This window comes from Ambystoma mexicanum, chromosome 4p (genome assembly GCF_040938575.1).
Source record: "Ambystoma mexicanum isolate Mex_15411 chromosome 4p, UKY_AmexF1_1, whole genome shotgun sequence".
NCBI classification, from domain to species: Eukaryota; Metazoa; Chordata; class Amphibia; order Caudata; family Ambystomatidae; genus Ambystoma; species Ambystoma mexicanum.
Genome location: NC_090927.1, coordinates 470144991 through 470161448, shown reverse-complemented (window position 1 = coordinate 470161448; position 16458 = coordinate 470144991). Strand labels below are relative to the sequence as shown.

Genomic DNA, 16458 nt, shown 5'->3' with positions numbered 1-16458 from the left:
CCCTCCCCTGTTACCTTCTAGGATGAGCTTTTGCTTTCAGTCTCACTGATCTGGCTCAAGCGATGGATGCTCGTCGTTCGAGTGCAGGGCTCTCGCGATTAAGCACGGCTTGTAAGTCAGCCCTGGGTAGTTCTGGTCATAGTCTAACAGCGGTGCCCAAATATTCGCAAAGTGGTGAAGGAGGCCCGCCTTGGCTGCAGGAACCTTCTCGGCTATCAAGATGTCCCAGACCTTAATCCACTGGAGGGTCATTAAGGGGCCTTCAGTGGATTTCCAAGTGCGTGCCACAGTAATTTTTGCCGGCAGCAAAAGTTGGGTTATAAGGGCTGCCCTCTTTCCTGTTCTCGGGTAGGAGCCTAGGACCGGGATCCCTAGGAGGACGTTTTCAGGGGCCAGCGGAATTGCCACTTGGGTGATGTATTTTATCATGGCAAGGCATTGGGACCAACATTCCCTCTCCTTAGGGCAAGTACACCACATGTGGAAATAGGATCCTGGGTGTCCGCAAAGACGCCAGCAGTGCGGGTCCAGCGCCTGCTGAAAGTGATGGAGGTGGAGAGCGGCGGGGGAGGGGGGGTGAGTACCAGTGTAGGAGCAGCTTATGGGCACACTCCCGATTGGTGATGCAAGAGGAGGACGTGCGGGTTCTCGACCAGATGTCCACCCAAGTTTGGTCCTCTATGGCATGCCCCAGGTCTGCCTCCCATTGAGACATGTAGGAAGGCTTAGCGAGAAAGGGGTCATCCTGCAATAGTTTATAAAGGGCGGAGATCTTCCCTCGGGCTGGCAGGTCATTTGCGGTAATGGGCAATACTTGTTACTGAAAGCCCTCACTCCAAAAGCTGGGAACAGTCATATTCACTATAATACGTCCTCTTCTGACTTTTTTTTACCCAGCTTCTAAACTATTGGAAACTTTGAACAAGGCCCTATTCAACTTAGGGTTGACTTTCTAAGAGCGAATTGTGATTCCTGTGGACTGTTGGTTTAATAATTTACTTAACTGAAAGTTATTTGGGGGGTGAACTGAATGTTTGGCACTAACTCACTGTGATTGTATATATGCATTTTACTATTTAGTATTGCGTGCTATTAATACCTGGTATTAGTCATTTTTCTTAGCGTGTTCTTTGGCCATAAATTAATAGTATTTTTGTGCTTGCCTATCTAAGTGTAATCCTTGATTGCTCACTGTGTTGGAATCGTTGTGGACCCCGACCACACTCACCCCTGAGACTTAGCCTTGACCACTCTCCATGCTAGATTGATTGTCTGGCTACAGCTCTTACAGATGTCCCTGTTCGCTATAACTGGGTTGGCCTCCTAAACTCTGTCCACAAGGCCAGAGTTTAGAAATCCAGTCTAACAGTAGACTTCCTGTGTTTTAGTTATGTAACCCAAAAAACATTAAGTGGAGCATTACAGGGTGTCTTTGTATCCCCTTTTGTCTATCAACAGATTGCATGCATTTGATGTGCCTAGGACAGGCAGGTAGCATTGAACCTCGTTTTATACATTTTTCTAGTTTACCACTGTGCACCATCTTTTTGTACGGCATAATTCTAATGCCATGTACTTGGAATAATTTCCCTATGAATTTTAAGTCCTGTCTTGCTTTATGACCACTGTCCGCCCTGTCAGGTTGGAAACTCCTATGTAAGGGCATGCACTTTTAAAGTGTAATTCTCTGGACTCTTGGGTAAGTGCATTGTGTGGCTGAACTGTTTGACGCTGAGACAGTCACGACCCAATTCACACTTCTTCCAGGGGATGTCAGTTGCTTGGCGGTCGTGTGTTAAGTGACTGTCCACGATTTGGAGAATTGCCTGGTTGTGTAGTGCAGATCGTTGGCTGGACCACTCAGCCTGGATTTTGGGCTAAGAGCAGGTGTGGAGCTGTCAATAGAACTACCAACATTCTTCCAGAACCCTACTAACTTGGCAGAAAGAAGCCTACGTACACTGGATGTGCGCAGGGCAGTCCTGAACTACATGGAAAGAACTAAAATACTAAGGAAGACTAACAAGTTCTTTGTTTCAGTGGCAGCTGGTGAAGAAGGGGATCCTGTCTCTAAGCCACCTCTAGATTGATTGTCAATTGCATGTTCCTCTCGAGTCCATTTGCAAAGCGGCAGTCTCGAGTCTTGTTTACCCAGCTGTTGATTTTTACGGCTGGGGGGGCAGTCTACAGAAGTCAGATGCCCAAATCTGTGCAGAACTGAGAAAGAGCTAGCTCTCCTGCAAGGAGTATTGTGACCCCCTGTCACACCTTTGGCCTGGGTAGCCGTTGACTCTACTCCCCTTTATCTCTGTACCTCTCAACCCTCTAGAGTCAGGCCCCCATCAAAAAAGAGGGTTCCGCCCATTTTTTCTTCCTTGTCCTGCAGGACAGCCAGTCCGCCGATAGGAACTGGTTTCACTCAGGGATACCTAGAGACAAAGGACCGGGACGTTTCAGGACCCTCCCTTGCTGTCATGTTGCCTACCCCCGGAGCACCAGGCCAGGCCCAGCACCCCCGGAAGCAGGCATCATGCCCTCGGGTAAAAGCCCAGCGGCCCCTTATAGGGGCTCTTTGGTCTCAGTCCTGGCGCCTTTGGCGCCAGGCTCATAAAGGGAGGTGTTTTGTGCACTTACCTGATGCAGACCATGCTGCACGCTTCAGGCCTCCCTGAGACCTGAAAGGGACTATTTTTTCATAGGGACTATTTTTTCACTCGGGCGTGGCAAGGGAAGGATACATACCTAGTTGGGGAAGGATACATACCTGGGACTTCTTTGGAGGCTATTTAAGCCACGCCCAGACAGCAGCTGATGCTTTGCGTTGTTCTGCTTCCTGCAGCTTAACGCTCACTGTGTCTGCTCCTGCTCCTGGACTCCAGCCACGCCCGCCTCGGACCTGGAAGACCTGCAAGGAAGGAAGAGAAAGGTGAAAACCAAGGACTATTTCAAACTTCTTACCTGCATCCGGAATCTTTTCGCCAGCATCCCTGAAGAAAGACTTCCTTTTAAAAGCATTGCGTTGCTCGCTGCAGCGCCACGCTTCACTCACCTGTCCTCGAGACATCTCCCGGCTCCATCGCGGCTGTCAGCATCGGACGCCACATCTCTGCACCTAGGGGAGAGAGGAAGAAACAAAAGGTGAGCAGAAGGAACACAGAAGGAAAGCCTGATTAACAGCCATAATACTTACCGGCTTTTGTTCCACATTTCGGGTCGGCGCCGCCCCGTTGGCAGGTACCGTACCCCGGCCCCTATGGGGAAAGGACAAGAGACATTTCTGGGGAATGATGAGGACATTTAGAGGGATCGCCCTCATCACTACTCACCTCGGCAGTTTAACCCCTCGACGCATCGCCTTCATTCTGCACCTGAAATAAAGGACAGATCACAGGTTAGAAAGACAACATAAAGGGGGCCTCACTTGAACTTTGAACTTTCATACTTACGGCGCATCGCTCAGGAAAGTCAAGTGGATTTTGCTAGCGCCATTCTGAAAACCAGTGAAGTAACTGGACGAACACGCGCTCCTGCACCAGAAGCAGGATGGAGAGTTCATCCTTCCAAACCATAAGGTGAGCTTCAACCGGGGTTTGGAGGAAGTTAGAGAGGAACGAAGGGGGAAGGGGGGGAGCTAGCACACTATTCTGCAGACTGTTAATCCCCTTTCTCATCTGCAGAAGGATATTCCTACGGGCCAGGCAAGCACGATTTGGAGGTCCTGTCCAATCGGTGTTCCGGGTCCTGCGCATCACGCTAGAAGGGGCCACAGCAATCCAGACTAGACCAGTGCCCCCGTGGGAACCAGGTGAGCGTTACAGAACGCGAAGCCTTCCTACAAATTCCCACCCAGGCGCTATGGAAACTTCCGAAACTGACCAGTTGGCCCAATTACTGGGGGAATTACGGGCCGAAGTACACGCCGCTCATCAAGAGACTAGTGCCCTCAGGAGGGAAGTGATTGTAATAAAGGATAGAGCTGATGACCTGGCTAGACAGCTTTTGCAAGGTCAAGCTGGACAAACTCCTTTACCCGGTTCCGGGGGGAAACCCGCTCCTGTGGTTTCCAGTAACCCGGTGCAGATTAATCTACCTGGAAACATGCCGCTGGCCCCACCTTAACGCTTTGCTGGGGACCCCAAACGATTTGCCGTATTCATGAATCAGTGTTGTTTGCACTTCCTATGCAGACCTGGGGCCTTCCCTAATGATCAGACCAAGGTAGCCTTTGTGTTGTCATATCTCAGCGGCTGTGCTGCCGATTGGTCAGTCCCACTGGTAACTCAAGATGACCCGATTCTTCGTGATTTTCAAGGATTTCAAACAAGCATGGAAAGGTTATTTGCTCAACACTCCCAGGGACAGGCTCTGGATGACGAACTTCTGTCTCTGCGTGAGGGCAATCAAGACCTTCTATCCTACATTGCAACCTTCAATAGACTAATTGTGGAAACTGGTTGGCCAGAGGATAAAAGAATCACGTTATTCTATCGAGGTCTACGGGGAGAACTTAAAGATGTCCTGGCACAAGTTGTAAATCCGCCCCAAGAATGCACTGAATATATAGACTTAGTGGTCCAATTGGATCACAGGCTGCAAAACAGAAAAGCAGATCGGTCCAAGTTTGAAACCCGGGTGTTGGCCAAGACCCACGCTAACCCCAAGGGGGCTGATGCCTCGGAGCCTAAGCAAATCGGAGGTGTTAAAGGACCCCTAACTCAAAAAGAACGGGAAAGACGACGACAGATGCAATTATGCCTTTATTGTGGGTCCTCTGGACACTTTCTACGAGATTGCCCGGTTAAGCCGGCCAAAAAGGTGGTAGGAGCCGCTGATAAAATCCATGGAAACTCTGTATCGGGAAACGGCCACGCCCGGCAAGCGTAGGGGTCCGCTTGCCGAGCTTGAAAACTAACTCTCAGACCTCGCATTTCATTGTGCCAATGGTCCTCGTAGATCCGGAACAGCCTAAACGGTTGGATGCTATAAAGGCATACATCGATAGCGGGGCTATAGGAAACTATGTGGATCGAGAATTGGTCTCTAGGATAAACGTCCCTTTGCGTCCTAAAACCAACAAAGATGTCATCACCACAGTAGATGGAACCGCAATTGCCTCTGGACCGGTAACCCATTCCACAGCTGAGGTGACACTTGTAGGTCCGGATGGCCATCGGGAGGCAGTTGTGTTTGATGTAATCAGGGCTCCACAGTTTCAGCTTATTCTCGGAATCCCTTGGTTAGAGACACATAATCCTCGAATTGATTGGCGAGCGAAGAGAATAACCTTCCCGGATTGTGCACAAACCTGCTACCCAGAAAATCCAAAGATTAATCTAGCATCAGTAACCTCTGTCCCCGTGCAACTACCTCCAGAGTACCAAGACTTTCAGGACGTCTTCCAAAAGGAACAGGCCAACACGTTACCTCCCCACAGATCGTACGATTGCCAAATCGATCTGGTGCCCGGTGCACAACCCCCTTGTAGCAGGATTTACGCCCTTACTGAACCAGAGAATCTGCATTTGAGACAATATTTAGATCAATACCTCGCCAATGGTTTCATTCGCCCGTCGAAGTCCCCGGCATCCTCAGCTTTGTTCTTCGTGCCTAAAAAAGAAGGCGACCTTAGAACTTGTATCGATTACCGCGCATTGAACCAGATAACTGTTAAAAATCGTTACCCTCTGCCTCTGATCCCTGAACTCCTTGACCAGGTGAAGGACGCTTGCATATACACCAAGTTAGATCTCCGCGGGGCTTATCATCTGGTACGCGTAAAAGAAGGCGACGAATGGAAAACGGCCTTCCGTACAAAATATGGACTATTCGAATACCAGGTGATGCCTTTCGGGTTGTGCAACGCGCCTGCAGCCTTCCAATTCTTTATGAACGATGTCCTTCGGGAACTCATCGATGTCTGTGTTGTCGTGTATATCGATGACATTCTTGTGTACTCCTCTTCGGAATCTGATCACAGAAAGCATGTCAGGGCCGTCCTAGAGAAACTGCGCCAGCACAAACTGTTTGCCAAGCTGGAAAAATGTGTTTTCCATACCACCGAGGTTGAGTTTCTCGGATTCATCCTGACACCTAAAGGGGTCCGAATGGATTCACGGAAAGTTGATGCCATCCTCAAATGGCCATCACCTAGTTCGGTGAAAGGTGTCCAAAGCATGCTTGGTTTTGCCAACTTTTATCGCAGGTTTATCCCAGAGTTTTCACGTGTGGTGCAACCCATCACTGCACTCTTGTGAAAAAATAAACGTTTTGAATGGACCGAGGAAGCTGAACAGGCCTTTCAGGAGTTGAAAGCTAAGTTCACGTCCGCACCTATTTTGAAGCACCTGCGTCCCGATCTCCCATATATAGTCGAAACCGACGCGTCCAGCTTAGCCATGGGAGCTGTCCTGTCTCAGAGAGACCCTGAAACCAACCAACTGCACCCCATAGCATTTTGGTCCAGAAAGTTCTCGCCGCCGGAGATAAATTATGCGATCACCGATAAGGAACTTTTAGCCATTAAGTCCGCCTTCAAGGCTTGGCGGCATTATCTCCTCGGCGCCCGGCATACCATCACCGTGATCACTGATCACCGAAATTTACAATATTTAAAAACTGCCAAGGCTCAAGCGTCTCTACAGCTCCGATGGGCTTTGTTCTTTGCTGAGTTCGATTTTGTAATCACCTACCGCCCCGGCTATAAGAATGGTAAGGCGGACGCTCTATCCCGAATTGGAATGGAAGAAATAGACAGAACCTGTGCCGATAATTCCCGAACAAAGAATTTTGGGGATAACCACTTTATAAACCCTTCATTCAAGCACGAGTGAAACAATTCCTGGACTCTTCAGCCTTGCAGGATTGGATCAAAAGGGGGTCTAACTTTTCAGTCAAGGATGGCTTATCTTACTTCCAAGGACGCTTATTTTTGCCAGAAAAGGAATTGCAAGAACTGGTTATTTCCCATCATCATGATACCCTGATGGAAGGACATCCTGGCATTGCCAAAACGAAGGAAAAGGTTAAACGACAATTCTGGTGGCCTTCCTGGCGAAAGGATATTAAATCTTTTGTGATGTCCTGTGGAGTTTGTGCCCAAAACAAAGGTCAAAAGACAAGACCCGCCGGTCTTCTTCAGCCCTTAGACATTCCACCAGCACCTTGGCACACCCTGTCACTAGATTTTATCACGGACCTGTCCTCTTGTAATGGTTACAATACTATTCTGGTCGTGGTGGATTTATTTTCCAAAATGGCCCACTTTATTCCGTTGAAAGGATTACCTTCAGCCTTTGTTCTTAAAGAATTCCTTGAAAATATCATCCGTTTGCATGGATTCCCGTCCATACTAGTCTCCGATCGGGGAAGCCAGTTTATTTCTCATTTTTGGAAAAAGTGTTGTCAACTGGCACAAATCGACGTAAGACTCTCGACCAGCCACCACCCGCAGACCGTTGGTCAGACGGAGAGAACGAACCAGACACTTGAACAATATCTACGATGTATGTTGCACCAATCGGAGGGTAATTGGAAGGACATTTTATGGGTGGCAGAATATGCATACAATAACTCGATACACTCTGGAACTGGTCAGAGCCCCTTTTATACCCTATATGGACATCACCCTCGTACTTCAGACTTGGACTCACCTCTGAGCCTTGAAATGCCTGCAGTGGACCATTTGCATTCTACGATTACTCAAGCCTTCAAGGATGCAACTGCACATTTGCAACATGCGAAAGGGAAATGCAAAAAGAAAGCGGATCTGCATCGAAGAGAGGCGCCGCCATACCAAATAGGGGATCAAGTATGGTTGGCTACCAAACACCTATCACTCAAGGGGCCTCGAACTTTTAATCCAAGGTATTTAGGCCCTTACTCGATCAAAGCTCTAATCAACCCAGTGGCAGTCAAGCTCGATCTACCAGCTAACATGCGGATTCACCCCGTTTTTCATGTGTCACATTTGAAACCAGTGCACCCAGGAACCAGATTAACAAAGCCACCAGAACCAATTCAGATAGATGGGGAGCCTGAATTCGAGGTGAAGAACATTTTGGATTCTAAGATCTCAAAATCAAAACTTTTCTATCTAATTGATTGGAAAGGGTACGGGCCTCAGGAAAGGTCTTGGGAACCCAGTGATCACGTACATGCACCTCGGCTGGTAAAAAGGTTCCATCGGAATTTCCCAAACAAACCGAAACCTCCAGAAGGAACGACCTTGGGAGGGGCCTTGGGGGAGTGCTGTCATGATGCCTACCCCCGGAGCACCAGGCCAGGCCCAGCACCCCCGGAAGCAGGCATCATGCCCTCGGGTAAAAGCCCAGCAGCCCCTTATAGGGGCTCTTTGGTCTCAGTCCTGGCGCCATAGGCGCCAGGCTCATAAAGGGAGGTGTTTTGTGCACTTACCTGATGCAGACCATGCTGCACGCTTCAGGCCTCCCTGAGACCTGAAAGGGACTATTTTTTCATAGGGACTATTTTTTCACTCGGGCGTGGCCAGGGAAGGATACATACCTAGTTGGGGAAGGATACATAATGGGACTTCTTTGGAGGCTATTTAAGCCACGCCCAGACAGCAGCTGATGCTTTGCGTTGTTTTGCTTCCTGCAGCTTAACGCTCACCGTGTCTGCTCCTGCTCCTGGACTCCAGCCACGCCCGCCTCGAACCTGGAAGACCTGCAAGGAAGGAAGAGAAGAGAAAGGTGAAAACCAAGGACTATTTCAAACTTCTTACCTGCATCCGGAATCTTTTCGCCAGCATCCCTGAAGAAAGACTTCCATTTAAAAGCATTGCGTTGCTCGCTGCAGCGCCACGCTTCACTCACCTGTCCTCGAGACATCTCCCGGCTCCATCGCGGCTGTCAGCATCGGACGCCACATCTCTGCACCTAGGGGAGAGAGGAAGAAACAAAAGGTGAGCAGAAGGAACACAGAAGGAAAGCCTGATTAACAGCCATAATACTTACTGGCTTTTCTTCCACATTTCGGTTCGGCGCCGCCCCGTTGGCAGGTACCGTACCCCGGCCCCTATGGGGAAAGGACAAGAGACATTTCTGGGGAATGATAAGGACATTTAGAGGGATCGCCCTCATCACTACTCACCTCGGCAGTTTAACCCCTCGATGCATCACCTTCATTCTGCACCTGAAATAAAGGACAGATCACAGGTTAGAAAGACAACATAAAGGGGGCCTCACTTGAACTTTGAACTTTCATACTTACGGCGCATCGCTCAGGAAAGTCAAGTGGATTTTGCCAGCGCCATTCTGAAAGCCAGTGAAGTAACTGGACGAACACGCGCCCCTGCACCAGAAGCAGGATGGAGAGTTCATCCTTCCAAACCATAAGGTGAGCTTCAACCGGGGTTTGGAGGAAGTTGGAGAGGAACGAAGGGGGAAGGGGGGAAAGGGGGGAGCTAGCACACTATTCTGCAGACTGTTAATCCCCTTTCTCATCTGCAGAAGGATATTCCTACGGGCCAGGCAAGCACGATTTGGAGGTCCTGTCCAATCGGTGTTCCGGGTCCTGCGCATCACGCTAGAAGGGGCCACAGCAATCCAGACTAGACCAGCGCCCCTGTGGGAACCAGGTGAGCGTTACACTTACTTCCTGCCTTTCCAGACACACTGGGACCTGGACGAGCTTCGGGGCTGAAGCCCGGAAAAAGCAAAATACACAAGGGACTCCAACCTGATGCAAACAGAATAAAAGCGCAGAAGAAACTAGTTAACAAGAAATGGCAAAATGATGACGGAAGTTGATTGGGGGCATTTTGAGAAAATGGCCACTCTTGAGTGCAGCACTGCAGCTGAGGTATCAGCGGCAGATATGTCACTAGATAGTATAGGCAGCTGGGGAGCAGGTGCAAGTGGATCTAGGTGACCTGCCCTAAGCCCGCCCACCTGGTGCCTTCCTGGTTGCCGCTCTTTTTCACCACTTAGCAAGCCCCGCCTACCTGGTGCCTTCCTGCTTGCCGCTCTTTTCCCTACTTAGGGAGCCCTCCAACCTCTTTTCCTTTGCAGCTGGGGAGCAGATGCAAGTGGATCTAGGTCACCTGGCCTAAGCACCACCCACCTTCTTCACCCTGCCTCTTCCTTCCTGCTATTAACTATTAGATCAAGGGTGGCTCCCGCCCGGGCATCCAAGGTGAAGGGCAGACAAAGAAAAGGGCAATTCCTCTCAGACAGCAGGTAAGCATGCACCAACATGGTTTTTTACACTGTATGTCCATACCGGCCATCCCCACTCCCTCTAGTCCCCCTGTGATGTTCCCTTGTGCCCATCCCCTTCTTGCACACAGGTGCTGCCTGTTTTGCTTGATTCTTCTACCCTGCTTCCTCCCCAGCCTACTTCTATAGGTGTCTGTCATGATACATTCTGCTTAAACCATAACCGTCGTGTGGCCAATGATGGATTTGACTTTTACGGACTTCATTGATTCACGGTGCGCCACCCTTTCTCAACTCTCATGCTAGACTTCATTTGAATCTTGTACACAGTGGCCCTAAATCATGTTGTTCCCATCTTCATCTTGTATCCTGGCTTGCAACATTGTGTTACTACTGACTTCTGCATTTGTAAACGCTCCCCCCTCTTGCTTCTCCACTCTTTTTGACTGCTTACTCTGTTCTCTCCTCCTCCTCCCTTTCTCCCTTTTTTATATCTCCTTCTCTCCTCCCCTCACTTTCTTCTATGCACTTACTCTATCAGAATTGTCACTGGACTGTGATAGCAACCTCGTCTGTCTCCTTCCCCCGCCCTTTACTGCCCCCCACCCCCAGCACTATCTGAAATGTTGTCAGGCCTAGTACGATGGGCGCTTGTTTTGTTCCTCCCCTCCCTTTCTGCACCACTGTCCCTCATCGTTTGTTTTTCTCTGGCTCTACCAGAAACGTCGTCAGGCCTAGTACGGTAGTCGCCTGTCTGTTTCCATTTCCTTCCCACTCTCCTCCTCACTTCCTTATCTATGTCTTAGCTCTTGCACTATCTGAAATGTTGTCAGGCCGAGTGATAGTTACTTTCACATCCTTACTGTTCATGGCCTGTCAGAATGTCATTGTATTTTCCGTTGTTCCCTCCCTTGCCCTTAAGCGCTTTGAAACACATTGTGTATAGGCGCTATATAAATAAACTATCATATCATAGAAAAAAAGAAACCACTGCCACCAGTCATTCAAGTGAGTTAGTGTAACAAAATGTTACATGAGGAATGGGTTAAAGGAAATAACACAAATGGTAAAACTAGAATTGCTGCCACCTGCTTGTCTTTAGGCACATATAAAAGTAACCAAAAATCCCAAGTGTAAAAGAATAGGGTGATTAAAAGTTACACATGTCTAAAAGGAAAATCTAGTTTCCTAGTAGTGCTAGTAGGAAGGAATAATCAGTTTCCCCATATTCAAATCAGTAAAAGGCCAGGGGAGCGAAGCTGAAAGCTTCTCTGGGCACGTTCAAAAGCAAGATCAAAAATATTGGGAGTCCATAGCACTATAGAGGGAAAGTTGCCCAAAGAGCATTCTTTCCTAAAACTGACGCATCACAATTTCTGTGGGGTACTCTGAGAACATTACATTTCGAGATCTCTGTTCAGCTTCCTTCTTACTGTTTTGTCAAAAGTGGATTTCTGGTCCTCATTGCATGGCATGAACTATTCTACAGTGTCGCACTACACATTTTAGTATATGTTTTGCACAATAGTTGCACATCATGAAAGATTACTTTAATCGTGTTTACCTAATTTAATACACATTCAACTCTTCCCCTTTTTACTTTCAGCAACATTTCAGCAGATGACATGTTATATACAGAGACTGATCTGGAGGAAAGCATGGACAAAATTGAAACTATCAACTTCCATGAAGTAAAAGAGGTTGCAGGAATTAAGTTCTGGTGCTACCATGCGGGCCATGTCCTTGGAGCAGCCATGTTCATGATCGAAATAGCTGGTGTCAAGGTATTCATGTTTTTTTCCTGCTGTTTTTGTGTATATAGGAGGCACAAATACAAAAACTTCTAAACTTACTGCCGTTAAGCATTCGGACTATGTTTTTGTTTAAAATAGTTTTCGAGCGAAAGCTTTGCTTGACTTTATTGAATGTGCTGAATGCCATCATTTACCAGTTATTTTGAATCTGAAAGCCATCTGGTCCACTAACACAACGATCCGCCGACACGGATCATTTGCAGCATTTTTCACCCTGTCTAATGCCTGCTGCCTGCTTTGAAAATGGCCGCCCGACCTACAGGGCAGGCTAGCGTTTCGTTGCTAAGCAACGCTGTTTATTATTTAAATCGCGTACTTCCGCCGGCCCGCCTCTGCCTAGGCCCGCCGAGATAAGGCCCTGTTGGCACCCCTGTTAGCGCACTGAAGGGCGAGGATACAACCCCCTCCACCAGGGATCACTTGCGAAGCGCAACTTGAGCCGCGGACATTGACTTCTGTGATTACTCTGTAAATCGCCTTGCCCATATCCACGCATGGCCGGCGCCATTTACTCCCTGATTCACATTGTTCCCAAGCAAATACTTTCCCTTACATTGTACCTGGCATTGATTGCACTGTTAACTGTGACGCTTTATACTCACCAGCTCTCCTCTTGGCGTACCTCCTCCCCACTACTCTATGTATATTGCTTACCATGAAATTCCAGCGCCTAACACTCTAACATACAATGCCCACAACAAAAATCACAGGCAACGACAGCATAACTCAGCCGGTCCTGCAGCTTCTGCTCTAGCTCCAGTACAACCACGTGGTGGCCATTATCGACCCTGCGCTCTCTTAATCCCTCTACATGGGCTTTCACGCTGTATTTCACACCACTAATAACTCAGCCACTTTATTACCTGCCCTCATATGGACACTAACTGCCCAGTGAGCCAAGGTAGCGGTCACTGACACGCTGATAGACCCAATCCCCGCAAATTACTTCTTATCTCATCCTAGCAAACCAATGCTAAATAATCCACTTACAGATTGCATTAAATACTATGTCTAGTCTACTGCCTCACTATGCTCTAGTGACCCTCTGTCTACCCATTGTATACTGCTTGCCCTAACAACCTATTGCTTACTGCTGCATCTTACCTGGCCTGCCCTATTGTTTGCCCATTACATTTTTCCCTGGTCTAGTGACTTATTGCTTCCCCACTGCATTTTGCCTGGTCTAGCAACATATTGTTTGCCTATCACATCCTACCTGATCTAGCTGCCTCCTGCTTGCCTGCTGCATTTTTCCTGGTCTGGTGACCTATTGTTGCCCATTGCATCTTGCCCGGCCTAGTGGGCTTAAAGAGCCACTCAGCCACTAGTTATGGCCACTTTAAGAGTGACACTCGCAATGGCCACTATTCTCCCACTATTCCATAACATATCACCATCTAACCTCCCACCTGCCACACGGTACCAATCAACGCTTGCCACACTGACTACAGTCACCCTCTTCCTAGAACCACCCCTGTCACCTGCAGAATGGATTACCAGATTTGCCACCCCACCCACACTAATTATTCCATGCCCCACTCACTTGAGAAATGCAAGACTAGGCTCTCGCTCCAGTTTCAAGCCTAAGCCCCCTAGGACTCTCACCTTACACACTAGGGACTAACGACTTGCTGCCTCTCCTTCCTCCAGCAACACATACCGACATACTTAATGACCACAGTTTCTCCACGCCAACGGATTGCCCCTTAGGAGACTCAGCCACCACTCCCTTCTCGACAATCAAGGGCGCTCTCATCAACGCTCGTTCCCTAGTGGCACACACCCCTGATATTGCTGACCTGATCACGTCCAACCATCTGGACTTTCCTCGCAGTCACTGAAACATGGCTTCATCCCGCTGAGGGTCCCACACTCTCAATCGCTATCCCAGAGAACTACACCATCATCCGAGCAAATAGAAACCCTGGGATAGTGGGTGGTGTGGCCCTCATCGCGAAATACAACTTGAACATTAGAGAAGTCTCCAATCCAAGTCTCCCCTCTGCTGAACTTCTGTCAGTCAAACTCCCACTATCTAACACCCAGATTATATTACTTCACATTATTTAAAGACCCCCAGGTGCCATCACTTCCTTTGAGGAGGACATGTCCCATCTACTGACATTAAACACTAAACCAGGCTCACAAATGTATTCTAATGGGTGACCTTAACTTAGGTCTACAAGACCCTAATGATGCGAACGCCTCCCTGCTCAATGACATTATCACTCAATTAGGGCTCACACAAAATATCAATAAGCCTACACATTCCAAAGGCAGAACTCTGGACTGGTTGGCCGACTCCAACTGTGACATTTCCCTGCTTGACATCACACCATACGCCTGGACAGATCACCACTTTATCACCCTCACTATACCCAAAGATACTCTCAAGAGCGCACCCACAACCACTGTACCACAAATTATGTCTAGGAACAAACGTAATATCACCATAGAGAATTTAAGACCCCTACTACAACAGATTACCAACCCTCTCAGTAACACAAATCCAACTTCCCTGGTCGACCTCTATAATGACACATTGGAACAAGCTCTAAACCAAATAGCACTACTTAAACTAAGAAAAGCTAAACCAACTGCTCATTTGAACAAATGGTTCTCAGCAGAACTAAAAGCACTTTGGAATATTAAAAGAACATCTGAAGCCAGCTGGAGAAAAGCCCCTTCTCCCGCCACTAAAAGGTTCTCCACCACAGCCGCCACCTATAAAGCTGCCATTACGAACGCTAAAAGAGGTATTCAACACCAGAATCCACAATGCCAAATCTGGCACTAAAGAGTTGTTCTCTATCCTAAGAGATTTGGAATCGCCATTGCCTCCCACTTATAACTGCATCGAGGACAAAGCTTGGTGTGACAACATCCAACAAGCTCTACCAAACAAAATAGTTCTCCTGAAAACTAAGATAGAATCCAAAAAAGCCAACCTCGCCACCAAAGGCCACTCTCGCAATGCACCTAGCTCTCCCCAACCAGACTGTCCCCATTTCCACTTCTCCCCAGGTACAGAGGACGAAGTAGTTAACATAATTGCTAGCCTCAAACCACTGGATATGTGTGCAGCTAGTGTGGTTGTTGCATGATAGCTGCTTCATAGTGGTAGGTGTTGTGCTGAGGAAATCAGTTGGATGTGTTCAGTCTGGAGAGTGGACACTCAGACTGAGGTCTGGCTGCCTTAGGCCTGAGGAGACGCCTAAGCTAGCCGGAATGTGCTCAGCTAGCTGGGTTTTATTAGGATGATGGGTTGTTCGTGTGGTCATGTTAGTATGAGAACCGCTAGGCCGAATGTGTCATAGCATAGCTGTGTTCTAGTTGAATGATGGTGTATAGGAGAGGGTAAGCATAGTAGTGTGATATGGCGGTTTATCAGTGAATCACTTGCATTCAGGCAGGGGAGCAGGACATTTCGTCATCCGTTCTATCCACTTCATCCGTTCTATCCACTCCATCATTTGTTCCATCTACTCCATTTTCCGTCGGTTCCATCCGCTTCGTCCACTCTGTCCATTCGTTCTGCTTCGTCCACTCTGTCCATCCATCCATGTATCGACTCCATCCATCCGCTTCACCCGTTCCATCCGCTTCACCCGTTCCATCCGCTTCACCCGTTCCATCCGCTTCACCTGTTCCATCCAACTTCATCACTTCCGTCAATTATCGACCAACTACAGACCCATCACGACTGTCCCTTTTCTCCTGAAAATACTACATACCTCTAAATACAACATTTGGAAGATAACAACCTCTTAGGTCTGCAACAATCTGGCTTTAGACCCAGGCATGGGATGGAAACAGCCCTCCTGGACCTAAAAATCCAAATGGACGAAGCTACAGACAAGGGCAAATTGCCATCTTGCTCTTGTTGGATTTGTCTGCAGCCTTCAACCTGGTCGACCATCAAATTCTGACCAAACACCTTTCCTCACTGCTGCATTCTCCCAGAATGCCACCAATTGGATTCGGTCCTTCCTGACTGACAGAACGCCTAGGGCCCCTTCAGCTGCGGCTGACCTTGTCCCAATCCAATGTGGAGTCCCCCAAGGGTCTTGTATTTCCCCCATGCTTTACAACATCTTTACTAAGCTCCTCTTTGACCGTCTTGACTACTTGGGTGTCACACACACGAACTATGGCGACGATACCCAGGTCCTCATCACCCTCACCGGTTGCTATGAGAAAGATGTTGCAAAACTAAAGGAAATCTACCTTGAAATCCAAGCTTGGATGGCTACACATAGCCTCTGCTTCAATTACAAGACGGAACTGCTGATCGTGGTCTCCCAGGCCCATCTTAACAAACTCAACCCCCGGTACCAGTCCTTCACCATTGATGGCAACATCATAAGTCTCAAAAGAAGTAACGCTGGGCGTGTATCTCGACTCCAGACTCTCACTTAAAAAACAAATAAATGCCACTATCTCATCCACTAATAAACGTATCAATGCTT

The 16458-nt window shown here is 48.3% G+C and overlaps 1 protein-coding gene across 2 annotated transcripts in view; it reads left to right on the top strand.

The window, feature by feature from the left end:
- Positions 1-16458, top strand: part of CPSF3 (cleavage and polyadenylation specific factor 3) — a 421648-nt gene that overhangs the window by 44677 nt on the left and 360513 nt on the right. For both annotated transcript variants that reach the window (XM_069606000.1, XM_069605999.1), the window contains one exon: positions 11782-11959. In XM_069606000.1, the coding sequence (XP_069462101.1) occupies positions 11782-11959 (178 nt within the window). The remainder of the gene's footprint in view (positions 1-11781; positions 11960-16458) is intronic.